This window comes from Oxyura jamaicensis, chromosome 3 (assembly GCF_011077185.1).
Source record: "Oxyura jamaicensis isolate SHBP4307 breed ruddy duck chromosome 3, BPBGC_Ojam_1.0, whole genome shotgun sequence".
Taxonomy (NCBI): Eukaryota; Metazoa; Chordata; class Aves; order Anseriformes; family Anatidae; genus Oxyura; species Oxyura jamaicensis.
The window spans coordinates 116,751,002-116,777,798 of NC_048895.1; the positions used below are offsets into that span (position 1 = coordinate 116,751,002).

The window sequence follows — 26,797 nt, forward strand, 5'->3', positions numbered from 1 at the left end:
CCTCTCTGCCCAGATGGAGGTCCTTCTCTCCAGCCTCCCTGCCTTGAGGTCCTTCACACGCTGGTGCTCTGTGAAAGCTGTGAACGGTACAAAAATAAACCACGTAACCCCCCTGCCCTTCCCTCAGAGCCAATACCGCTCCCTCCCCTTTGTTAGAGCCAGGCGGTTAATTACTCCGTGCAAACAGCCCTGTTCGAGGTGGGTCTGCAGTGCCTTAATGTAGCTGTGCTGCCTCTGCTCGTGCTGAGCTTTTTCTTCCCAGGCTTTTCTGATGTCAGATCCATTCAGTGCTGCTGCAACGTGGTAAACAAATTAAGAAAGGGAGCAAACCAGTAAGTTCTGGGGTTTTTGCTTCAGAACGGGTGATATTTTAAACACAGACCCTAACCACACGGGTTACCCAGCAGGAGGGAGCGTGTTTACGTGTGGCTTAACTGTTAGTGGCATTTCGGGGGAAAAGAAAGATCTGTTCTCACTTATCTTTTAGCAGGTATAAATCCCGTTACTTTATCAAAATTGGGAAGTTCCATTTTACCCAATAAATTACTGTATTTTAGGCAAATGTAAGATTTCAGCACCTGAGAGCTGAACCTTGGGGACCTGACGCTGTTAAGACACCAAAGCAGTCTGTCATACTCGCGGTAGCGGTGATAAAGAAAACTCTGAAATGTTGTAATAAAAAGGGAGCTGCAGAAAGCCGAATAACTGGCATTTGAGCTCTCAGAAATACCTGCTCTGGGCAATCATCAAAAATGCAACTTTTGAACCCCGGCTGGTGAGTAAGACACCACCTGTTCTGTTTACCAGCAGGAAATGGTAGCTGTTGAATTAATTATCGCAAGCTGCGTCTCAGGGAGCGGCGTGGTAATAAAGCACAGCTAGGGGGGATCAGGAAGAAGGAGGCCGTTTCTGGAACGGGTGAGGACGTGGTGCAGAAGGCGCGGGTGTGCTCGGTTACCAGCAGGTTCTCCTCCAGAAACCCGGGGCACAAACTTTTGGCACAATGCTGTATTTGTAGACATCATCGTCTGCCTTGCACGCCTGTGGTTCAGGGTTCCTTTTGGGCATTGCTCCTTAAATTCAAGGTCATGAGAAGTGTTTTTTTGGGGGGGAATAAGCCAGACTTACTGGAGATGCTGGACATTCACAGCCGTTGTTGCTCAACTTCATGGTCATTGTTGCTCCAAGCTAAACTTGGAGGCCAAGAGCCTTCTGCTGAGGGCTCCTTTGGTCCCTGATGAAAATTCTTCATTTCCCACGCAGCCCTCCAACACTTCCCTCTTTCCACCAGCCCCTGAGCACCTCTCCTAGGGCAGGATTTCATACTTAATTCTTCTTGGAGCAGCACCGCTCATCGCTTTCCCTTTCCAGCCGAGCTGGGACTGCCGGCTGGGACGTGTAAGAGTTCAGAGCACCATGTGGTGTGGAAATCGCTGCTGCTGGGCAATGCATGAGCAACAATGCTGGTCAAGAAATACGAGCAACATCATTATTTACTCCACCTTGAGAAGGTTTTATCTGGCTTCTGAACCATCTTCTACATCCCTTCCTTCCTTCCACATAGCCAGGAACCCCTAACGGCTTCTTGCTCTTGGTGATTGTTTCTCCTTGGGGCTGCCCTTCAACTGCTTCTGCTGCTCTTTGTGTCTTTTCCTGCTCTTTTTATGTTTACCTCCTCTTTAGGTAGTCTCCTACTTGAAATCTGTAAAGCAGATAAACGTTTTAAAGGCATGTGGTGACCACGCTGTGCGCACCCTGCGTTAACTCGCTTGATTTTTACACTTTTTCTTTTCTGAGCTTCCTGGGACAAGGCAAGTCTTCTTGCATGGTCCGGCATCCTGCCGCCAATCCCAGCCAGGGAGTTTGGATGCTGCTGTAGGATCTCTTGTAAGTAATTGATTCTTTGATGTTCGGGGTCCCTGAGCTGATAAGACTTTTGTCCCTAGACCAGAGTTGAAATGAGAGAGAGGAGAGGCTTTGTTGAAGGAGGTTTTCTTATGTCAGGACCGTGCCATCTGTTATTTCTCTAAATGAGAAAGTACCTGCAAGCCTCTGTGAAACTGCTGTGTCTGGTGGAGAGAAAGGTGCTTTTTTGGTCTAAAATCCCTGCTTATTTAAGAGGCAGGTTCTGATTTGAAGGTCTGTCTTATGTACCGGCTTTCCCTGCAAATTCACTCAATTATTCTCTAATGATTACAATTAATAGTCTTTCTTGTGCCTCATCTTGATTCAGACAGTTCTGTAATCATGCAGAAAACTGACTTTATACCAGCTATGCCTGTGCTAATCGTAAGGTTTGTTTGGATCTCATTTGCTTCATTTGTATGGCTTAGCATCTCTTTCATTTGTATAATTCATCTCTGCGGTTAGTCTGTTATTAAATTTGCCCCGCTGTCATCTTGTGCCGTATACTTATCTTGATTTCTGATTGTTCTCTGAGCGTGACAGATTTGGGATTCTTAGTTGGGATTCCTCAGCACTGCTGTGATAAAAACCGAGAAGTTTTTAGGTGTACCTGTCTGTAGGGAAGGAAGGGAGGGATGCAGAGCAACTCATCCAGCCCAGCGGTCCTGTGAAAGGTGCCTCCAGGACATTCCAACGTGACTTCAAAAGCCAAAGAAAATCTTGAAGGTGGAGCACTAAGCCTGTTCCATGGAAGGAGGTGAAACACCGCAAGGTGTCTGTTGTTGCTCGAGAAGACAAAATCCATTTCCACCCTCAGATTCTGGAAGAAGTCCAGATCGCAAAGACTAACACCAGAATGAACCTGCAAACCTGGTCGACGTGTACGTACAAGACCATCCTGGGTGCAATTTTCAGCTTGTTGGGCTCATCTCATTTTTCAGGACTTTCAGTGTCTTACTTCTTTCGGTCTTCAGTTAATCATAGGTTTGTTTGCCTTAGTCATCAGCAAGGTCACCTTAACCTCTTGTGACCAAATATCCTGCAGTCTCTCTTTTCGGAGCTGTGGCTATCTGCTTTCAGCCTGTCTGCCTGCTTGGATAGCGTCAGCTCCCTCTTAATGTGTGCCTTGGCTAGCGTGCCATTCCTGCAGGATATGTGGCTCGATGTCTGTTAGTTTTAAAGATTAAGGCAAGTCAAATCCATCATTTCCATTATCACGATGAGTTACTGGATCCTGTTAGCGAGCTTACGGGGCTTTGGAAAAGTTGAGCGTAACGTGCTTAAACTTCTCCAAGAGATTTGGCTTGAGTGAGGTATTTTGACGTTAAAACAGAGACTAGAACATGTCACTCATTACACTGATTTTCAAAACAGACATTGCCGAAAATTATTGTCATTGACCTGAATGGTTTCTAATAGGATTCTGTTGTTTTTGCCTCCGGGCCTCGTGTTTAATATTTGTGTTAAAATAGCAATTTTCTAAGGGTTGGCAGATGCTATCAATATTGGAGATGGGCGAAGAAGGGATTCATCTGTACTCCATAGTATGTTGTATACGGGCAAGTTGGGTACTTTGTTATGGGGAAAAAAAATAAAGCTGTTTTTCTAGGAATGGGGCAGGATTCTATTCCGAGAAGCAGCGAAATATCTAGAAAAGATTGAGGAGTTAAGTCACATTATCATGAGCTTTCTGTATGATTCAGCAGCCAAATTACCCTTGACTGTATAAATAGTGGAAAATTGGATAGGAATAGGCAAATCATATCCCATCTGGATTTAGTACTGGTGTGTCTGCAAAGTTCTCTGGCTGTTTTTGATATCAAAGGCAACGAGAAGAATGCTTAAAAAAATGGAGATAGTCCTGAGACAAGGCCAAAAAAAAAGTGTATGTTTTAATCCTGGCAGCTGATGAACGATACACAAAACTCCTTCAGTGTAGTCTGACACACCGGTACCTGCGATGTGGTGGAGCATGATTAATTTGGGGGGATTTCTGTATGGGGTACCCAGGAGGGATACAAGCAGGCAGGGGGGGACGTAAGGAAAGCTTAGCTGGAGCTGAAACTCCACGGGGTTGTAGAGCAACAAGAAGGACTTCACGTCCGTAGGTACGTTGTCAGCAAAGAAGGACCAGTGTGGGTCTGCTGCTGGGTGAGGCAGGCAGCTTCATCATGAAAGACAGAGGAAGAGGTAGGCAATAAGCAAAGTCAGTCTTGAAATAGCAAATCTACTGCAAATTACTACAGAAATCATTGGTTAATAATAAAAAATTAAAAATTAGGACTTGAAATGCGCAAATCAGGGTTAGATTTCAAAGGTACACTTTAAAAAAAACGCTTTCTCCACTCAAAAAATGAATAAATAAAGTGTTAGTCAAGTATATATCAGTTTGTCATTGCTTTTTCTCTGTTGGATCTGTCTCAGAACCTGACTGTGTTTTGAAATAAGAAATTCTGCCATTCTGATTTTAAAAAAAAACAGTCTCTGTCTCAATGTAAATCCCACACCTAGTAGATAACCTTCTAAAGAGTATTTTCTGCCTTTTTCAGGCCCCCGAGCTCTGTTTTGTAGCTCACCGTTGGCCCTTTCTGTGAAAGCCTGGCTGGCAGTGGAGGTGCTGGCCATGCACAGGGAAGCGGTGAGCTTAAACGTTAAATACTGGCAGATTTATTTTTCTAAAAATGAGAAAAAAATAGCTGTGTAATGCAGCGGTATGCTGCGTACTAATAATCGCTACCGTTGTTAAGGGCACTGATTGATGATTCCTTCCATACAGTGCCAGGTTACGTGAATCTGGTGAAGATCTTAATCCATGTCCACCTCTGGTGCTCTCTGTTTGCCTTCTTAATTTGTAGTCTCACTATTTGTGCCTTCCCTTAGTTTTAGGATTGCATTTCAAGCGGAATAGAGCCGCTCTTTTTGCAAATGGAACAAAATGATGACGATCTAAAGGAGCGTTTCAAGTTCAAAAGTCACAAAAAGGGAGCAGAAAAGTCAGTTTTATTCTCTTCTACTCAGGAAATGATGAAAAAGTGTTGCCAGAAGTGCCTTCGGTGGGTGGCTGACGATCGCATGCTTCTTGCTCTTTCCCAGTTAGTTGAAGGAAGTTCGTAGCCTTAATTAACCGTGGGCCACTCGATTCAAGCTTTTGTGTTAATAAAGCAAGGTGTTAGGCTGTGCTCTACCTGTGCACTGCATAAAATAATAAATAAAACATCAAATAAATAAAAAGAACATAGTTAAGACGCACGTCTCTTTCCAGCATTGAGTTGGACAAGACAATTTTGCCAGCCCTGGCACTTACTGAAACCCTGCCGGTGCCCTCAGTAGGTGTTACAGTTCTGGGGTCTGCCGGCGTTCGTTAGATTCAACATTTTATAACTCAGCTATAAATTTGCTCCGGGGGGGGGAAATATAATTACTTTTTCTCCCCTCTGTATTTCCAGCCATGATTGCAGGTGCTTAATACGGGCACGTCCCCTCTGGCACGATGGCTGAGTTATCCGGTGACTTATTTTTTTTATTATTTTCCCTTAGCTAAAATTTCTCGGTTTCATTCTTGCAAAACACGGCGTCTTTAAAAGTGAGCATATTTTCAGGCTGATGTTAACGAATCGCACATTGGCAGCGTTTCTCTTGGCACGATAAACAAGCGCTCTGTTAGTCTGTCAGATCAGTGAGCCACAAACTCTGAAATGTTTTATGTTGTTGTGTTTTTTTTTTAAAGATGCTTATTTTGACAGCCATTATTGCCTACCCCCCCCCAATATCCTAGGCTGTATCAGTTTGAATGGAATTTTTGCCCGTGAGTCTGAATCCAGCTCTTTTTTTTTTGCCTTTATTTTCCCTCTTTTTGGTCAAATCGGACCTCCGCCACGCTGAAAGTTAGACTCTGCGGAGCTTTATTTTGACTCCGAAGTCTCCAGCCATCCAGCGCCAGAAACCAGGTGATGGATCCTTACAAACTACCTGATAAAGAGCTGAAGTTGGTCATCCCGATGGCTCTCGGTGTGCAGTGCCCTGTCAGGTATCACCGTAACGCCTCTCTCTCACTCAAGGTGTCCTCTTTTCAGCAACGTTTAATAGGAATACCGAGATCTTCATCATCCGGGGAGCAGTAAGGAGCCCGATGCTCTTCTCGGAGGGTAGCCGTTAATCCTGCCCACATCACACTTTGGGAACTATCCAGATTGCCTCCGCCGTTTCCAGTGGCTTCAGATGAGGAAGTTTCGTTCTTCTTGCTGTAAATCTTCTCCCCCTGTGCTGCAGTCCTCTTACACAACCACCATATTCTGCAGGAGAGGTGACTCTTTGGGGGGGGAGGCAAGTGAAATGGTTCATAAATGGAAATGAATATCACCTCTGCTGGTGGTGTAGGAGTTCGTCTTGATTTATGGTTTCCCGTTGCGAACTTTGGTTCAAGGCAGCTTTGGATTCCTTTTTCTTTTGTTTTACTCCCTCGTAGGTCAATAACTTACCATTTGTCATCAGTAGAGGATTTCTACGCTGGCTGGAGCAATTAGTCTCTGGTAGACATCCAGTGATAAATGGGGGTGAGGAGGGAAAAAGGCTACCAGTGAGTTCTGTTTCAGCGTTAGACTCAATGAAGCTAAGAGCCTGCGACTGGCTCAGGAAGGCGATGATTTGTGTCGTTTCTCATGGCTTGTATGTTTTCAGATCACGGCTGGCTCTCGGCCTAATCCCTGCGGTCTATCTGTGTGCTGTAGGATTGAACAAAAATGTCCCAACTACACCAAAATCTCCCTAACGTGAGATCCTCTGTGGTTGTAAGCAGGAACGAGTGCTCAGACCATCCTTGGTCCATCCCCAGAACCAAACCCACTTCTCATCTCCTACTCAGACTTCCCCTTTTGCTTGGGTGACGCCAAGCACCGAAGGCTCACTCCGTTCTGCGAGCATCTACCTAGCTGGTGCTGTTGAAAACTGCCCTGCAAGGCTGTACCATGGTCAGCTCTTGTGCACAGCAAACCCCAGAGCTTTACTACCACGTGTATTTGTGTGTTGTTTCAGGTGTGTGTTGGAGTAAGGTCGGCAGCCCCCTGGCTGCTGGGATCATTGTTTTTTTTAACCTGGACTTTAATTCTGATGGAGACTGCAAAGAACTCACCTGGAAGATACCGGAAACTTCTCTGGTCACCTGCGGCACCTTCACACTTTTAATAGAGGATGGTTTTTGTTGCAGGTACTCAGAGCGAAGCCTGACCAAATGCATCGGGATAACAATAGAGACCCGGCCCGATTACTGCCTGAAGCGGCATCTGAGTGACATGTTGTCCTACGGCTGCACGAGGCTGGAGATCGGAGTGCAGAGCGTCTACGAGGACGTGGCCAGGGACACCAACAGGTGAGGAGAAACATTCGATGCTTGGGGTATGCTTTTTGAAATGCTCCGGAGCGGCAGCTCTATTTGAGTACCCATTTAAGGTCAAATATGGAAATGTTTGGCTCGTTTTCTTGCTTGCGTGGCCGTACGTCTGTTAAGAAAAAGGAACGAAGTGCAGCGGCTTCGTGGAACCCGTTGAGGCGTTGTGTAGACCATGTTATAAGAAAATGGAGTTATTTGGGAGATTTTAAACTCAGGATCTTTTCCTGCATTGTACATTGCTCTCTTTTTGTTGTTGTTGTTGCTTCATAAATAAATGCAGTATTGCGAAGGAGAAAATGTGCCCGGGGAGAACTTGTAATTCTCATCCTACATAACTCACAGTCTTTAGTCTCGAGCAGATACAATGCAGTGTAACCTCTGGGAGGCTCTTTGCCAGCAAACAGCCTGCTGCCTGCACCGGACACCTTACTCTGCTGAGCATGGGTGAGGAGAGAGGACGGTGGCAAGCACAGTGAGAAGCAGCACCTGTTGATGGATGAACCCCAGTCATTCTGTGGTGACAACACGTCTGGCGATGGCAAAATAGGTTCAGAAGAAGCCTGTGATTTATTCCTTGTCATCTTGGACCTGTGGCCAAAAGCGCAGCTGTCCTACGTAGTAGAGTGTGCAATACATTGTTCATCCCATCCCTTAGAGGCAAGAAAGCTAATCTTTTTCTTTCACCGTACTTCCCTTTTTTTTCCTGATACTTCTGATGATATTTTGATAGAAACAATTCTCCTCTTGATCCTTTTTTCACGTCTGACGTTTGTACAACTTGCCTTCGTTCTCATTGCCTATTCCAGTCAGCGACCGCAGACATTTCATAACCATAATCGTAGATAATGACAGAAGCGGTATGGTTCAATAAGCAAAACACATTTTTGTTAATACCTACCTTAAAGGCAGTAGTGCAAAACTGAAAACGTTGGACATTTTCTTCCAGAGGCTTAAAGGAAGAATCCCAAATGAGTTGCTTCCTGCGGGTTGAGCTGTAGTTTTGCTTGTGCGTGGAAGCTCAGGACGTCACTACTATGAAACAGTCCGGCTACTGCACTGGAAAAGCCATTTATTGAGTAGTCCAAGAGCAGGCAGCTAGCATTTATAGGTGGTATTTTCCTCCTCTAGATGTCAGAGCTTTCCAAAGGAAAAGATCCATCCTGAGCTAGATCTTACTTTTCGGCGGGTTGTATTCACTAACGGTTACTTCTGCCACACTGCAAATTTAACAAATCATTTCTTTGAGGCTTTTAAAAATCTTTATTTTATTTTTTTTCACAAGTTCCTTTTCAAAGGTGCCCTCTCCTGAAGTGGGACTGGAAAGCTCCACTTCGCTATCGCTGCAGTCATCTTCGGGTTTCCTGCGGTTTGTGTGTTAGATCGGAGCCGGTGCCATAAATCACTCAGAGCCGCATGTCACTTCTGGCTTGTGAATTTGCTAATGAGCCCTTGATTTCCTGCTGATGAATCAGAAGAAGAATGAAGTAGTATATTACTGACTGTTTCACTCAGGACTAACCCTGGATGGAATGATATTTTTAAACGTTTTTGACATTCTCAAAGCTGCTTGCAGAATTCCTAAAAGGCTTTGCTGCAGGCTCTCACAGCAGAGACAACACAGGCTGTTGGTTCGTGTGCCCCACTCCAACACTGCTGAACAATGAATATAGTTTTAGAGAAGAGTGATTCAAGTTTTCTTTTTCGTCGGAAATGACCTCGTTTTGCTTCTGTTCTCCTGCTTTGTGGGGGATGTGTTTTGCTTTAAACTTTTAATATTTCGCTCGTAGCAAAATGTCAGCTTACAACCAATTAGGCTAACTGTTTGGAAATTACTTTCTATTATGTTCCATAAGTCATTAGCGAGGTTTTTGAGTGCTTTGGGTGGCTGTGAGGCAGAAAAATATTCAAGAACAGATCTAGGCATCAAATAATCAAGTTATTGATGCAGCTCAGATTCCACTTCTAATAAGAAAATAATTTTTATTTATGAAGCAAGTCTCCCATTTACTCCCCTCAGGCTACTCAAGGTCTTGAGTAATACTGTCCTTGAACAGTCTCGGAAAAACACCATAACACTTCTGAAAAAAAATCATTAATAAAACTACAGGTAGGGGGTTAACAGAGGCAGAATCTACCAGTGGAGAGAGAGGGAAAGGTCCTTAAACCAAGGGAAGTGGCTGTTTGCTTTGGTTAACATCAGGTCTCGGCAGAAGGCAGGCAGTTGTGGAGATGCCCAGATGGCATCAATTTTTCATCCAGAAGACTCTCGAGGAGAGGAAGAGCCGCCCGCTGAGCTGATCTGTTGGCAAGGAATTCCAAGAGGCAGGGTGAACTGGTGGGCAAGCGCGATGGGAAGACGGCGGCGGCGGATGCTGACGGGGCAGAAACGGCTGGAAGCGTCAGCCAGCACCGGGAGAGCCCTCGCAGCTGGGAGACAGCAACAGCAAGGACTTCATGGGGAGATCCCGTGTGATGGGCACCTCCCCGGAGCTGCTCACAGTCGGAGGGGTGGCTGTTGCGGAGGCAGGAGAAGGCTCCCTAAGCGTTGGAGGATGGAGAGGTTTGCTAGAGGCTGATGAGTGAGGTGTGATTCAGCCTTTGCCCCTGCAGCCCTGCAGGCTCCCACTCTCTGCGAGCTCCTGCAGAGCGAGCCTGAGTTGGTGTGGTTTAATGGCAGGGAAGAACACGAAATGCTGCCCGAATCCCAGTGCAGCCCATGTCTTGGAGGTGTGACACCTCAGAACCTGAGAATTGTTCCTTTGGCTCTAAAGGGAGTACATGAGAGTTTGGCAAGCCTCTTGCGAGGACGATTTTCCAACGAGCTTCTACGAGGTTCTACGTAGCCGCCATCCTTCCCCCTTTCTGTTGCTTTTGTTGCTGGTTATAGTTTATTCTGATTTTACAGAGTCCTCAGCGCCGCGTCTCCTAGCTTGTGCTGTGACATCTCCTTCACAAACAGTATTTCAGCAGCTTTTGGAAGTTTTTCAGGCTGGGGTTTGGAAAGCTGTACTCTCGGGGTGGCTCACCTGCTGCAGAAGCAGCAAACCTTTACAAAGAATAAAACCTACTTTTGTAGGTAGAGTAAAACCTACTCCAGTAGCTTAGTTTACCTTAATAGCAGCCCCGTTCCAAGACTTGAACGGTGATGAACTGATAATAAAACCCATCCCTGCTCATTTCCTGGAAAACCATCCGAATTAAACATAGCAAAATGTGCCTTTTTCTGTACGACCTGGGTTGCCTGTCTTGGGTGTCGGGGGCTCTAAATCTCTCCTTTTCTCTCTTCCCAGAGGTCACACCGTGAAGGCTGTGTGCGAGTCGTTTCACTTAGCCAAGGATGCCGGCTTCAAAGTGGTGGCACACATGATGCCCGACTTACCAAACATGGGGCTTGAGAGGGACACGGACCAGTTTGTCGTGAGTATGGCTTAGGATCACCAGGAGCTTCTGGTTCGTTCCAGCTGTTCCGTCTCCTTCTGCCTCTCTTTCTTAGCTCAGCTATTAGTTAGGATCTGGGCCGGAATTATTTCTTGAGGACAAACAATTTAAAATTCATTTTTGAAGGTGGAGGGTGAGAAAGATTTGTTGAACTACTTCATCCAGAAAATTATATCCTTGCCTCATGAAAGACTGAGTCACTCAGGTCTCGGTGGAATATAGCTCTTCCAACGCTAACTAGGGCTCTTGCTTTTTTCCAAGACGGTTTTCTTCCCTTGGCTTTACAGCAGTGGCATGTTTCAAAGTTAAAAGCATACTATCTCGAAGGTAATTAATTGCAGAGTAGAGTGTACAGGTGTATGATATGGCACCTCTGTTCTTGGCTCAGTGCTGCTCAATAGCTTTATCAACGATGTGGAAGAAAATATAAAATTATTGCTAGAGAAATTGAAATGAGAAACGAAGAGCAAATGGTAAACATTACCAGGTAAAGTGCTTAATTCCCTGTAATGTGGTAGATATTTTTTTTTCACGATCTCATTATTTTCAAGTCCAAGTGGGTTGTCTGTTTAAAATAGTTCAGAAATTGCAGTCACGATGTAGGAATCAGAGGGATATTTCTCTGCAAGGTCAGACTAGGTGCTTTCTGGCACTAAACTATCAATGCAACAGAAAGTATTGATTCGAAGTTCAGGCAGGAAACAATGTTTTTTCCTGGCGTGCTGCAGACAGACACTTCTAGAAAGAAGCAGCCCAGAATGCGGCTGTACAGCACATGGGGGAAGTTCCGAAACCTGCGGTAGGTACTTTTTGTAAGAGATTTTGTGCGGGTTCCTCGAGCACATCATAAACACAGATGGCACTTAGTAAATATTATGTTCATCTGTCAACATGAGGAGGCTGGGACAAAGTGATCGGACCATGCCCAGAAAAGTAAGGATGAGGTCAGTGACACCCGAAAGTGAATTCAACTCAAAATTCATGCCCCAGACTTCTGTAGCTCCTGGATTATTTTCTCATCATGCTAGAGGAGATAAAGAGTAGGAGCGGACATCAAATTAGCTGTGTTTTCCTATAATTACTTGTGCTGCAGGGTATGGCAAAGCCCGACTCAATAGCTAGTGAAGTTGCAGCTGTAGTTCGGGGTTCTTTATGGGCCTGTCATTACTTGGAGTAGTATTGGGCTGGGGAGGATTTATGACGGAAGAACAGCAATAGCGACTGAAAGATTTAAAGAGCGATCCTTGGATGAGACCCAGCAAAGGGGACGCAGTAATCTGAAGTATTTGCAAGATGTAAAACCGAAGAGGGAGGAATTATTTAAGGCAGAATTTCGAGCTCCTATAGAAAGGATTATTTTCTTTAATGATTATTACTCTTTGCTGCTTATCCATGACAAACGGCCAGGGCTTTCCCACGGTAGGATCTGGAGTTGCTCCTCTAGCAGTGCACGAGCGCTCTGGTTGTAATCTCCCGGCGCTGCTTAACTTCAAGGGATGCTCAACTGCCTGCAATATGTGCAGGCTGCAGGGCTCCCCTGCCTGTCAGGGGAAGGGTAGGGCCCTGCTGGATTTTCTCCATTTATTACTGACAATTGTTGCAGGAATAGAAGGCAAAGCCCTCGGGAAGAGGAGACAAGAATGTGGCAAAAAGGCTGGAATTGCCTGCGGGGATTAAAAGAACGCTGGGAAAATGGAGGTTAGGATAGAAAAGCAAGAGGAGAAAGCAGAGTAGAGAAGGTCACCTTGTCTAGAATACCTTTGCAAGAGAAATCTCAGCTTTAGGAGCTGGGAGGGCATCCGAGTTGATGGTGTGCCAGCTCTGGAACGTGGCAGGAAGGAATTAGCATGTTGCTGATTAAGAAATCCTTGGTCTTAGAAAAGGAAGGGGTAAGAGCGGATCAGAATTTTGGTGTGAGGGGCTGGAATCAGCCTAAAGGCTGGCTGGAGGGGAAAAGAAATGCAAAGCAATGGAAAAAGAAAACCCGGTGATAGCGTAGGAGGGGGATTCAAGGATGCAGAGAGGGCGATGGGGTGGCCAGCTCAAGCGACACCTCGTTAATGAGTTGAGAAATTTGAAGCAGGACTCGCAGATCAAATCAAGATCGGATGCCAGTGAGTGTAGAGATGAGGAGCTGGAGGAGGAGTAATCGGCGTGGAGGATGAAGCCCTCAAGAAGCAATGTGAATGCTGCAGTGTGAGGAGGAGAAATAGGGCTTGGAGAGGTGAGCTGCTGGGGAAGAGGAGCTAGGGCACAGAAACCTGGAGAGGGATTATACCGGTGTTGGTTCAAAGAGAGGAAAGTCTGGGAAAGGAGAGGAGAAGGAACCAAAATGCACGTGTTAGAGAGGTGCACAGGGTCTGTGCTCCGAGACCAGCCAGTGCACGAAGAAACCTGTGCGAAAGAGGCGTCTGCGAGGCTGATGGGCAGCTAAGTGATGGCTGTGCCTTTCAGGAGACAGAGCTGCAGGGAATGAGAGTGGAGAGGTTGTGGATCACTGTGACACCTTTCAAGATGGAACGGTAAACAAGAGGCATCCTTTCCATTTCCCTTCCTCCTCGGCCCTTCTCATCCCATCTTAAATGCTTTATAATTTATTTTTAAATGACGCTTTGTCTTAAATAAGAGAGAGGAGAGGGTGAAAACAGCCGTTCGTTTTGTTTTGTTTTTCCACAGCCCTGCACTGGCAAACGTGATCGAAGCGTACAGCAGACAGCAATTCCTCCTTTCCTGGGGATTCAGCTCGAGTACGCTCTCTGTTTCCTACCCAAAATTTTCTATCATAGCTTTGAGTTGTTAGAAACAACTTCTACGTCGTGCTGTGTAAATGTTAGTCCGCGCTGGTAAATATTTAGACACTTCCATTGCGTAAAACTAATGTGAGAACAAAGAGAGGAACCAAGAGGAGAGCATCTGTTGTGTTCTTGCAACAGCACCAAGCTGTTCGCGAGGAGGAGGAGTGCTCTTGTACACAGTTTGTGGTTCTTTATTCTCCTAATTCACACAAATGTGTGTCTTGCTATGAGCTACCTCTGACTTTTTGGGGACAGACACCTGCGCCTTATCAGGGAGCCTTATAGATTTTTGCTTCTCTGGTAGTTCTAAATAAGCTCAGAGAAAATAAATTGCTGCGATGCTGACTTCCTTTCTAGTCGTGCACTTTTCAGACCAGGGAAGGGGAGGACAAAAAGGAACCCAGATGACTTTAGGAGGAGGTCTAAACACTGCCTCCATTACCCGTTGATAGATTAAATGTGGAGGTTTCTCCTGGGAAGATAATAACCTGCTGATTGTGCTGACTGCGTACTAAAAATACTGGGTGCTTCTTCAAATTGAGCAGGTAATTATGGTTTCAAGAGTAACATTGCTTCTGTCCCTCGTGACCTATTGATTTTGAAGTGTTACCTGCCTCTTCCATCCTGCAGCTACGATGCCCATCGGTCCCTCTTTTGCAAGCACATCTGGGCTTTCAAAGTTTTGTGTGAGTATAGCAAATGCACTCCTGGAAAGTGTTTTAGTAATTATTCAAAAGTGTGACTTATTGATAGGAGCGAGTATATTAGATACACCTTGTAGTTATAAGTGCGTATTCTGTCTTTTATAGTGAGGTGGAGGTGGCTGGCTTTCCGTCTCCCTTCAGCATAAAGATTACTACAGCTCCTTTTTTAACCAGAGTGGTTGTCCTGGTTGTATGTACCAGTTACGTTCTGCTTCTCCACCCTTCCTTCCCCCAGCATGCCCCTTTTTTTCCCACTACTACAGATGCTTTTTATAGCCTCGGAGGATTTCCTTTCTCCTTCAGGTCTTTTCACCCCATTCCAAAGATGGGAACGCGCTGCAGGAGGGAGCATCCCCGGCTCCCTCCCACCGCCCGTGTCCTCGTGTCAGGTAGCGTGCACTCACGCACACACGCGCACTCTTGCTGCTTCCAGCTAGCAAACGCAAGCAGAGCCGATAAGACCGCTTTGCAGTGCCTCACGTAGCAGGTGGTCGGAGAAAATAATTAGAATAATAGCTAGAATAAATCAAGGGCTCAGCGGGAATAATGGAATTGTTACCAGAGCAGACACCTCATTCTGCGGAACGCGATAAACACTCGGCTTTGCTGTTGTAGCACGAGAGGGATGAGGTGACTCTAGGGGTAAATGGTTGGGAGGATTCATGAATCACACTTGCCAACGGGGCTACCAAGCAGAACTTTGGATTTAAGCAAAAACTTTAGGAGGCTAAAGAATTCCCAGGCTGCTGTTGCTAATTCCTCATTCTGTTTCTGCAGAGTCACTGAGTGGCATCATCGACAAGCTGTATCTCTTCTGGTATAAATACTACTAAGCAAGTAACATTTCTTAATGGAGAAGGCAGTGGTTGCTCTATTTTTAGTGGTCTCTGCAGGCTTTACCACTGTGGTTCATCTTGGTTCTTCACAAGGGATGTCTGTAAGCCCATCTCAAATGACTTCAGAGCCCCTATGTAGATGAAACAAACTGAGAGAACAGAAAAAAGGAAAAGGAACAGGGAGATGGGCCAGAAGATGAGAAGTTTCAAGTGTGGGAAGGGTCAGAGGAAGTGTCAGAGCAAGTCTTTGGCAGAACCTTCCTTTCCTTGCGAAGAGAAAACCTCCTGCGGGGAGGTTTTCTGGCCACATCATTTCCATCTGAAGGCTCGTATAAACAAAAAGCTGATGGGAAAAGCATAGGCAGGGCCATGTACTAGTCTGTATTGGAGACAAGTAGCGGGCTGAAGAGATTTGGTTCAATTCATTAGAGCCATTCTCACGGTTTTTAAATAAAATGCCATCGCTGGCTTATTTTAGTCTGGTAGAAAATTCCTTTTCCTACACTCATGTGTCAGGCTGTATTCTTTTCCTCCTGAAGGAATGGCTAAATAAGCATTTCTCAGAAATGGGCTAATTTTAGTGAAAAGCCTGATGCATCCAAGCTTAAGTTAAGCGGAGGGCTGCAGCTTTATTTTGGCGTGTGAACGTCAGAGAGAAGTAGAGTGGTCAAGTAAGGCAACGGGTGATATGACTGTTCCTCTCTGTAATGTATTTGGTGTTGTAGAACTTTAAATACTGTTGTATCACCTTTAGCTGTAAATAAGGAGATAGTTTTCCGGAGGGCTCTCATTTTTATTAAGGAGTTGAAAGTCATAATGAAGGTAATTTATTACAGCGCTATCAGGAGCTTTTAATAAATGTAATAAAAGACGCTTAAACTGCTGATCTCCATTGATTTTTGTGCTCTTTTGGGAAGACAATTATCTCCGTTTTTAAATATCTCTCTGAAATGTTTAGTGGGGTAAATGATTTTCCTTTCAGTTCCTCCTGAACGTCTCATTGAAACACTATTTTTGGCAGGTAGCCAGCATTACCTCTGAAAATTTCTTCTTCTCTTTTTTTTTTTTTCCTTCACGGGCACATTTACAGAAACTGATTAGGCAGTGTTTAATGATCAGTCCTTCTCCAACAGTTACCAGAGCTTCTCTTGGAGACTTCCTAAGCGTTAGAGCTAAAAAGCTCTTCGGTTCGCAGACAATTATAGTTTCATGAGCTGTGGCCAACGCCATGGTAATTTTTTATGTTAATGGGAAGCGTGGTAGTAAGGCGCGGGCTATTTTTAGAAACTGTTTTCACAGATAATTGCGCTCATATTTCTGGGGATAAAATGTCTAGATAAAGGCCCAGTTTGTGCCCGCTGCTGCAGATGGTCAAATTGCGTGCACAAAGCCTCTCTCCCTTTCCAGCGTCTGTGTGGAACCCACTTTTATTTGCTCACCGGGTGTGTTTGCGGCAGCTCTCGGTAGGTTTCCTATAAAGCACGTCAGATTTCTCTCTTTGGGTACGTGCAATGTGAGAACAAAGTAAAAGTTAGTGCTGCAACCCTCCGTGTGATGATGTGTGGGAAGAGAAGAGCTGAATCAGTTGAACCGTACAGGTAAAACTGGTCCCTTCTCCTCTGCATCCCTTGGGGATCCATGCGTGACCTGGGTAGGGTGTCACCACTTAAACCAGAAGATGCAGAGGGTGAGGATTTCACTGGCGGCGTGATTGCAGCTACCTTGCGTCGTGCTGCCCAGACACAGTACGTGTTGCTGTACCTTTTAGTGTTAACGTGATGAATTGCAAGGCTGCGTGGAAAAACTGCGTTTCGGATTGCTTGGATTGCTTCCTTTGTCTTTGTGAATTAGTATTTTGCCCGCACATGCAATTTCCTCCGGCATGGCAGCCGTAAAAGTTATGATAATAACCATCGCTGTCTTTAAAATAGCTTCCCATTCAGAAAAAGCTTCTGAGAAGTGTAAAGGTACAGTCGAGACCCTTTTTCTACCCAAACGAAAAGATCATTTTGGAACTTAACAATCCCCAGACTGCTGTGGGTTGCGTAGGCTCATGCAGTTGCTCTGTCTATTCAAGTGGTGGTTTTCAAGCCAGCATTCTGAAGTTGTTTTCTGGGCTTCTTTCACTAAGGCCCCTTGCTGCTGAAGTCAATAATGAGCATATGTCTGGGAACATAAAGCCAAATGGAAAAGCAGTACAGGAATAAAAGGATGCGTCTTGGATAGAGTGCAAATTTTCTAGTCATTTAGGCAAACAAAGCATCATTTAGTGAAATATGTATTTTAGCACAACTCAGCAGCAGCAACTGTATGCTTACTATGAGGGTGGTAAACCGTGATGTCCAAATTAAATCCTCAAGGACTTGATTTTTTCTTTTATTTAAAGCATAATGGGAAAGCGTAATGGTTTTGCTGTGAACATAATAACTGAGAGAAGCTTTTGCAGGGCTGAGTCGGGTGGGAGGGAGCATGTGGTTGTATCGATGCTTGTTACGGAGAGGAGAGGTCTGATGGAAGAGGGTTAGATTATCAAAAAAGATTGTAGAGTTGCTGGTCTCAATGATTTTTAGGGTAGAAGACATTCTTTAAAGTGATCTGTGTTGCAAAACTTGTGTTTTAACTTAAAACAATGAAAAATGCTGTATTTCCCATACTTAGCCCTAGGGGAAAGCTGACCCTCCCAGCATCGTAAAGGCCAGAATCCTGTGCTCGGGAAAAGTGAAGGTGAAACTTCACAGCAAATTTATTGAGGTATTCTCATGGGTTTCTCCAGAACTGCGTAATAAATGGAGAGTCACTTGGAGCACCTGCAAGACGGAGCAGATGGGGCTGCTCGGTGCAGTGAGCACAATCTGGAGAGACTTGTCTGGTGTTCGCGTAGATACTGTGTTCAGGAGTCAAAACCACGCTCCAAGGTCATGCTGCTGATGCCCAAGGCATCTCCCAAATGTGAAATGTCTCTTTCCTTATTGAGTTGTATTGTAGTGGTGCCCGGGACTGTCAAACGCTAGGATCTCCTTGCAGAAAGCGACTATCCGACAGCGTTAGACAGGAGGCAACATGTAGATCTGAAGAGTCCAGGGGCACAAAGAGACGGTGGAAGGTATGGGATGGCAGGCAGGCATGTTCCCTCTGTGGCTGGCAGTGACAATTTCCTATGCTGTGCCTAGAATTCGGGTATTTATGAAACTGAAGTGCATAGTGTTGGTAACTCACTGAAGACGTCTCATCTGCGAACTAAATGCTCCTGTAAATTAGGTCACCTCCATTGCAATTGTTGCACCCCAAGTGTGGTCTGCTTGTGTTTAATGTTTTCTTTCTGAAGCCAAATAGTGTGAGGATTAGGTTGTTAGACACTTCTGCCAAAGTTCCCTTTGGCACATGGACTTCATGGTTTGGATGCCCTCGGGGATGGGTGGAGGAATTACAGCTTTTGCGCCTTGTAGGGTGTATTACAAGGTCTTTTACGGTGTTTTCTCTGGACATTAACAGGCCAATCCACTTTTCTAATTTGGCATTGAAAGGCTATTATGTATGAGGCTTTCTGGAACAACCTGAAGTGAGCACATAGATTATTCTGTTAAGTACAACCAATAAGTGCGTTCTTGTTAATTTGAGCTGTTGTAATAGTTCAGTATGAGACATCAGGGTCCTCTGTGATGTGCTACTGATAAACTTCCTTAGTACTGTGAGCCTGTACCTTCAGAATTTAAAGACTAGACGAATGTGAAACAAACTTTTCTGTTCCACCTACTGTGTTACAATGTGCTGTTTTTCTTCACGTTAATATATACTATTGTTGAAGAAATTTGCAGGCAGATGGGCTAGAAAACGGTGTTAATAATAGTCACAGAACTGACCCTTTTGTGGCCGAAATGTTGGGTTTTATGGCACTGTTTTCTTGGCTTACTAGTTTCCAAAATCATACTTTATGTACTCTGGTGAAATTTGACAGCTTCAATATGTCAGGAACTGAGAGGATTTTTATTACATAGCTGTCAATAGCCAGGAAAATTATAACGTTCACCTGGAAAATGGCCTTTGCTCCCTTGATTGCAGAATACCTTACAGCTACCTTCTGGAGGGCTGGAGGTTGGGATCCTCTGCTTTAGAAACTTTTTGTCCCATGGTCACATCTGTAGGCGATCTGCCATGATTTTGTCATGAGTGTAGACATAAAGCAGAAACGAGCTGATCTCTCTCTGCTTTAAGCCTGCCTTTGAATCAATTTTATAGAGATTCATGATATAACATACACATTTCAGAGGAGCCTAATTAAAAATGTTGCCACCTTGTAGTGTGTTTGCATGAGACATCACTGATGCAACAACACGATTTACTGATTGCAGCATAGATTCGCTTCCCCAAAAAACTCTTTGTGCTCTTTGAGGATAGATAATGCTCCTCTTACCTCACAGGCCTCAGAAATAATGTTATATTTGGCACGAGTGATTTCAGCATACCATCTTCATATAAATGCGAGGCACCTTTGGAAACTCCCAAGGGTCTATTACAGAAATATTTCAATTGTATTTTAATTATAGGTATTTAAAATAAATGCCAGTTAGAGATACCTTGCAGAGTGGGTGTGCACAGTCAGCAGAACAAGCTCCAACTTGCCAAAGGTGAAATACTAGAGAGCTTGCTGTTCCCTTTCATAGCGGGCTCATCTGCCTTATTGCCACTGAATGTTTTGCGTTGTCTTTGTGCTCATTTTGCATGGAAGGCACGTACAGAATTAGGGAATGTTGAGGCTGGAGGCACGTATGGGCCCTCTCATCCCACCCCTGCTCCAGAAGGGCCACCCAGAGCAGGGTGGCCAGCACCACGTGCAGGTGGCTTTGGGAGATCACACAATCCCAGAATGGACAAGGTTGGAAGGGACCTCTGGAGATCATCTGGTCCAACCCCCCTGCCCAACAGGGTCACCCCGAGTACTTTGTGCAGGATGGCATCCAGGCAGACTTTTGGATATCTCCAGAGAAGGAGACTCCACAATCTCTCTGGGCAGCCTGTCCCAGTGCTCTGTCACCTCACAGTACTCAAGTGCCATCTCATATACAGATAAAACCTCCTGTGCTTCATTTTTTTTTTTTGCCTGTTGCCTCTCATCCTGTAGCTGGGCACAATGAGAAGAGTCTGGTTCCCTCCTCTTGACACCCTCCCCTCAGATATTTAAACCCATTGATGAGGTCTCCCTCCAGGCACCTCAGCATCTTAGTGGTCCTCCTCTGGACTCGCTCCAGGAGCTCCATGTCCCTCTGATACTGGGGAGCCCAGAACTGGACACAGTACTCCAGGTGCAGCCTCACCAGAGCTGAGTTGAGGGGTAGGATCACCTCCCTTCACCTTCTGGCAGTGTTCTTCCAAATGCACCCCGGGATGCTGTTGGCCTTCTTGGCCACAGGGGCCCATGGCTGGCTCGTGTTCACCTTGGTGTACAGCCGATCCCTGGGGGACATCAGGCCCAGCACTGCAGCCGGCCGAGGGAAGGGATTGTCCTGCTCTGCTCTGCCTGCTGCTGCCTCACCTCAAGCACTGGGGGCGGTTTGGGGCACCTCAGTGTCAGAAGGGCATAAAACTACCAGTGGCTGTCCAAAGGAGGGCTCTGAAGGTGGTGAAGGGTCTGGAGGGGAAGGCGTGTGAGGAGCGGCTGAGGTGCCTTGGTTTGTTCAGCCCAGAGCAGAGCAGGCTGAGGGGAGGCCTCATGGCGGCCTGCAGCTCCCTCACGAGGGGAGCGGAGGGGCAGGCGCTGAGCTCTGCTCTCTGGGGACAGCGACAGGACCCGAGGGAACGGCATGGAGCTGGGACAGGGGAGGGTCAGGCGGGGTGTGAGGGAAAGGTTCTGCACCCAGAGGGTGGTTGGGCACTGGGACAGGCTCCCCAGGACAGTGGTCACAGCACCGAGCTTCTGGAGTTCAAAGAGCATTGGGACAATGCTCTCAGACATAGGGTCTGGTTTTGGGGTGGTCCTTTGTGGAGCCAGGTCATCCTCTAGTGGAAGGTGTCCTTGCCCCTGGCAGGAGGTTGGAACTAGATTATCTCTAAGGCCATTTGAAACCCAGACCATTCAATGATATGATCCTTTTGGGTCCTTTCCATCTCCCGATATTCTGTGATCCTATGATCACAGTGTATAACACGCATGGATTCGTAAAATGGATTACAGTAATCATGATTTTTTTCACCATTCTGTCACTGAGTGGTAAACTGTATCCAAAAACGTCTAATTTATCAGAAGTCGGTCTACAAAAAGGTGGTGTCCAGAGTAGCTATGAAGTAGCATCTTATTATTTCCTGGTAACTTCTTAACAGGTCGCAAAGGTCACTCCATTGACAGATAGTGATGTTAAGTGACTTTAAAATGACTGTGTCTTGGTTCGCTGTTGGCACTGCATTCCCCTGCTTCCCAGGTGACATCTGGTAGCTGACAATGTCTGTAATCGCAGGCTGTACAAAGTGCAGTAAAAAGGCATTACAGTCCCTACTTCTCGGTCAGTAGGCCATTGTAAGTATCAGTGAATGCAGATCCTATCATTACATTTTAATTAGAGCAGCATTTACAAGAAAGAGGGGGAAAATGCAAATTTCAAGTTAAAATGGAGCCACATTTTTGAGCCACATGCTTCTATTAATGCATATAATTAAACTACTAAGTGATTGTTCACTCCCTGTAGAGTTGGAAGTGTCACTCAACGCAGTAGCTTTCAAGTGTTACCACTGTTAATAGTTATAAATAATACAGCTGATGGAGATAAGGAACGCTGGGATATGGAGAGTTAAGATACCATTCATTTTAATGCAGTCAGATGTGAATTTAATCATCTGTCTAATTCAGGAACTACGGTAAAGGATCCAATTCAAGTTTATGGAATCAGGTTGAGAGGCACCTCATTTCTAGTGGACAGTCATTAATAGCTAGGTTTTGGTGACCTTTATTTTTAACAAAACCTGACATTTTTGTAAAACTCTTAACATAAATTGCTTCGCTTACCCTATAACTGATATCTCCTACAACAGTTGAACATCTTGGGTGCAGGAAGTTTAAAGATGGCAACTGAGTCTCTGTTTGGTAAGAAGATGAAATGGAATCCAATAAAAACATTCTCTTTTTGGAGCGAGGGGAAGAACTACAGCTTTTGGGTCTCTTCATAACATTTCTTTTTTCTTCTTCTTTTTGTGCTTACAGTGGTCAGTAAAATCAGATGAAAATGGAAAGATGAAATCTTTTAATACTGGCTGATGTGCGCTATGACCAAGCTTGAAAATGGGACCAAACCACTGTGTGGTCTCATTATGATTCCAAATCATTGTGACCTTTCTGTTGCGACTGTGAACAGGTAGATGGTTGACTGACAGATTTATAATGCAAAAAGGTTGTTGCAAACACATAAGAAAGTGAAAGTGAAGAGCTCAGGACTTCATCTGCAGATTCCATCTCATATTCTGAGCTTTTCTTGGTTCACATTAGTGTTATGTTGACTTTTGATTTTTAACTAATGTCTGTTTTGTTGGACAACAATTACAGTGTCATGCAATTTATAAGCCTCAAAGCAATTGATGGGAGTTGAACAAAAGGATTCCATCATGCACTTTGATACGTCTGCCTTGATGGAAAAATCAGCGCCTTCTTGGCATCTAAATGACTAACTTTACACCCGTCAGACCCTGATTATTCATAGTGGCAGTGAGTTTGTGAGGTGGTGGATGAATGGATCCTGCAGACGCCATTAGCTTTAATAACAGGGAACTTCTACAACAAAGGCATATGCTAGTAAAATCAATTACTATTCTCATAAAACATTTTAGCAGCTAACTTGTATAACCTTGTAGCCTGAATGTGTGCTGATGGGATCTTATTAAGATTCATGGTTTGTAATTCGCAGAGCAGCTGTTCCTACAAGTAAAGTACGTTTAATGGAGCTCAGGTGAAGCAAAAAAAAAATGGTGAATTCCAAGTTTTTCTGGTTACTCAGTATATTATTTGCTGTGAAAGAGTGCTCAACTTTGCTCTCCTACCACATAAATTGGGCAAGGTTATGACACACATTATTTTAGGGTATAAAAATGTCCATGTTTATGAACCTCCAGATCATTAGAAGCTTTGTTGACTGATCTGAATTTATCTCTATGTATTTATTATTATGAAACCACCGTGACAATCCTTTACATCCTGTCCATCATCTACATATACAAATTTAAAATTTTACTCCAGCATCCATCTTTATTATACAAGAAGTGCTAAGTGCTACTTGGATTAGAGTCTTTAGCTAGAGGGGAGAGAACTGGAAGTTCAAAGAAAATTGGTTTAGTAGCTTTGAAGTTGTATGTGTTTCCATTTAGAATATTCATGTGTGTGAGAGTACTACGCCGCGTCCTCAAGTGATTCAAAAAGCCTGGAAATGTGTAGGGATCCTTTCTCTCCGGGTCATCTGTAGCCTCTCGCATCACAGGGCGATAGCAGAAGTGGATTTAAGTCTTGACCGAGTGCCTGCCTAGACCTGATGGAAAGCCTCCTGTTGACTCCAGAGGTGCTTTGGATGGTGGTCTCTGAACAGGTGCTGCTCAAGGGATTAAATTTGTCTTGGCAGTAAGCTGTCCTGAATGTTTTTATCAGTTGAAGACACCTTTTCAGGTGTCTAATTAAAAAAAGGAAAGGCTACAGTTACTAGTAAAGCTTCGAATGTGTTGGCATTTTGTAGTTCCTTTTGTTTCATGAGAGACTCAATCAAAACTGTTTACAAATGGGAAAAGGTTAAGCCTTTAAACATCGGGATTTACAGAAACTCTTTAAAGTTTAACACTGAAAAAAGGGGTTCAGGAAGGAAGGAGACGCTGCTTTGTTGTGTTTTTGAAATTATTTCATATAATAATTATTATTCATTAAACTTGAGGAATATTTTGAGAAATAATATAAGAAATAAATACGAAACTTTGCTTTTTTAATGCCAGTGTCACTGAAATATGAAATAGCATTATCAGCTAGCTTTATACATTGACAGAAAATACGCAGTATGGAGGAAGTGGCAAAATCCACGATGTGATTAGAAACCTTAACTTTTGACCTTGCCTTTGGCTGCTGGATGTTTTTAACCTTAACACTGTGTTGATGCGTTTGCCTTTAATCTGCAATGTAAATCAGGGAATGTTTTAAATATTCTGCCTGGTGAATCATAGATGCTTTTGCATTCAGCTCGGTATTGTTGTGAATATTAATACATTGCCTATCTGGAAGCTTTTTTCCTTGCTGGAGTGGCTTATTTACCTTTCCGTATCTCATTGTGGAAGCGTCATTGCTTTCTTACCATAATGTCTTTCTCTTCTTCAGCTCTGCTTGCCCATATAACTCCTCTCGTTAGAGCAGTCGCTTCTCACAAGATTGTCTCATTCCTTTTTTCACAGTTGCTTTCTTTTCCATTAGAGCACCTCTAACTCACAGAAGGGAGAAGTCCGTCCTTTCGGGTTGGCCCAGGACAACGCTGCTCCAAATTATTTCTCAGACCCCTAGTACGCTGTATGGTTTTGGATAACACCTGCTTCAGCTGCCTGGTTTGAAAATGGGCTTGGCAATTTTCATTTTTTTTCCCTCTTTGCGTCTTGAGGGTCGAATATACTCTGGGGCTGGCACAAAAGAAATGAGGAGAGTGGTTGGCCAAGGGCGCTGCGTCTGCCTTCCCTCTCAGCCACCAGGACGGGATTTATGATACTTGGGATTTACGATACTTGGGATTTATGATACTTATGATGTATGATATTTATGATTTCTGATATTTATGATTTACCTGCAAAGTCAAACTGAGCCCTTGGGTCAAGGGGGAGGACGAACCTAGAGGTGCTCTCATCAGACATAACACGTGGGGGCAGATCCTGCTTCCGCCACTTCACCCCTGCAGCTCGATAGGCTGCTCCGTAACCCAGTCCAACGCCGAAACAGAAGTATTCTCCCCAAAACGCGTTCTCCCGCATCAGTGAGGTGAGTCATCGTGGCCCAGGGTCTGCGGGAACTGGAGCTGGCAGGAGGCGTGGGCAGAGCAGGGAGGCGTCATGTCTGCTGCCTGGGGAGCGCGAGCCAGCCCCGAGTGCCTCCGAGTAAGTCATTTAACGTCCTCGCCTCAGAGATGATGGTGATGGTGATGATTTCACGGAGCTGGCAAAGGGAGTGTTTTTCCTCTCCTGGTGGTGATACGAGGTTCATGATGAGCAGGGGTGTTGTGCAGAGCGCATAAACAGCTGGGCAAAGGAGACGACCAACCTTTTTTGCCTCTTTTTGGACCCACACGCACTCGAGCGTGAGCGCCGTGATGCTGGGGTCCCGTTGTCGGTTTCTGTCTGTGTTTGGCTCGTTTCTCTGCAAACCACTCGCTTCACGAGTAGTTTAGTGGGACACACACACGGTACCTTGTCCCTCCGGGGTGCTTTGTGGCCTCGTGTCTTGGGCACTCTTCGAGGAGACATGCAGGAGCTGCGGTGTGGGCGTGCGGGACAGAGGCTGCTGGAGCTGGCCGGGGGTTCTGCGGGGTGCCTGCCTGAGACAGCCCAGGCTGACGTGGTCCTGCCATTCCTCTCCCCCTGCTCCCTTCCTCCCATCCTTGTGCTGGATCTCGCACGCATTCGAGCCCGTGCAGATCCATTTTGGTGTGCTCGAGCCAGCAGCAAACCATTTGCCGTTTCTTTAAGCAGTTAAAGGATGGGTTTGTGCAGCAACAAAGGCGCTCGTCGCGGGGAGGTCCTGCTCCCAGCAGGCTGCTAATGGCACTTTATTCCGGCGTCAGGGCTTGCAGGAGCTCTCCAGGAGCTGGTTTAACACACAGCAGCGGCAGGAAACCTAGCGAGGTCGCAGAGTGGGGCCAGGCCACGTGAATGCATCGAAGCACTAAAGCAAAGTGCTGGGGAGCACCAAAGCTGGCGCAGCAACTGGTGGGACCGCGATAGCCAGCCGTTAACTCAGCTTAATAAACTTGAGGGGTTTTTATTACAAGAACACTAAGGTAGAGAGGGATCAAGCTGTAGATTTCAAGTGTGCAGTAGTCTAATGCAATATTATATTGAGCCCGGAGATGCAGTTCAAAGGACTGTACCATCACTTAGGTTGGTTTAATGGCTGTTTGCTTCAGGATGCTTTACATGTGTGGTTTTTTTATATTATTATTGTTATTAGTCAATTATTTTAATTGTCATTGCTGAAATTTAATCTGGAAAAAAAAAACCACCACCGTGATTGATGTGTAGTGCGAGCTAGTGTTCAGTTTGCAGCTCTCTGCAGGGATTTATTCACCGAAGTTAGCAGGAGATGCAGCGTGTCCTCCCGTTCTCCAGGATTGTTCAGAACCTCATGGTGGAATAAATCTGGTTTTCTTCATTGCTATTCAAATGATGTGGCCCAGACACATTGATTAATCTCTAAATGTGCTCTGCTGAGATGGAAGATAAGTACGCTCATTGCTATTGTTCTAATTCTGAGCAGAGTCTGTGACAATAAATGGAGCGGTATCTATTGAATTCGCGCTGAAAGGCAGCGGCGACGCACGGATTTGATTGGTAGCGTTGTCATGCGGGGTTTTTTTCTTTATCGGCTTTCTCTTTAAGTCTATAATATACTTTTATTTCTAAAAACCCCGTGAACTGATAAATACTGAAAATTCGGTGTAAGCCAGTCACTCCTGAGCCACCCTTACAATTGTGCTTTACAGAACCCGTCTTGAAACTCGTTTTGGTAGGGCATTGAAGCCTTGG

The 26,797-nt window shown here is 45.1% G+C and overlaps 1 protein-coding gene across 2 annotated transcripts in view; it reads left to right on the forward strand.

The window, feature by feature from the left end:
* Positions 1–26,797, forward strand: part of ELP3 (elongator acetyltransferase complex subunit 3) — a 92,675-nt gene that overhangs the window by 22,108 nt on the left and 43,770 nt on the right. For both annotated transcript variants that reach the window (XM_035321241.1, XM_035321240.1), the window contains exons 8-9: positions 7,109–7,270; positions 10,582–10,708. In XM_035321241.1, coding sequence (XP_035177132.1) covers positions 7,109–7,270; positions 10,582–10,708 — 289 coding nt within the window. The remainder of the gene's footprint in view (positions 1–7,108; positions 7,271–10,581; positions 10,709–26,797) is intronic.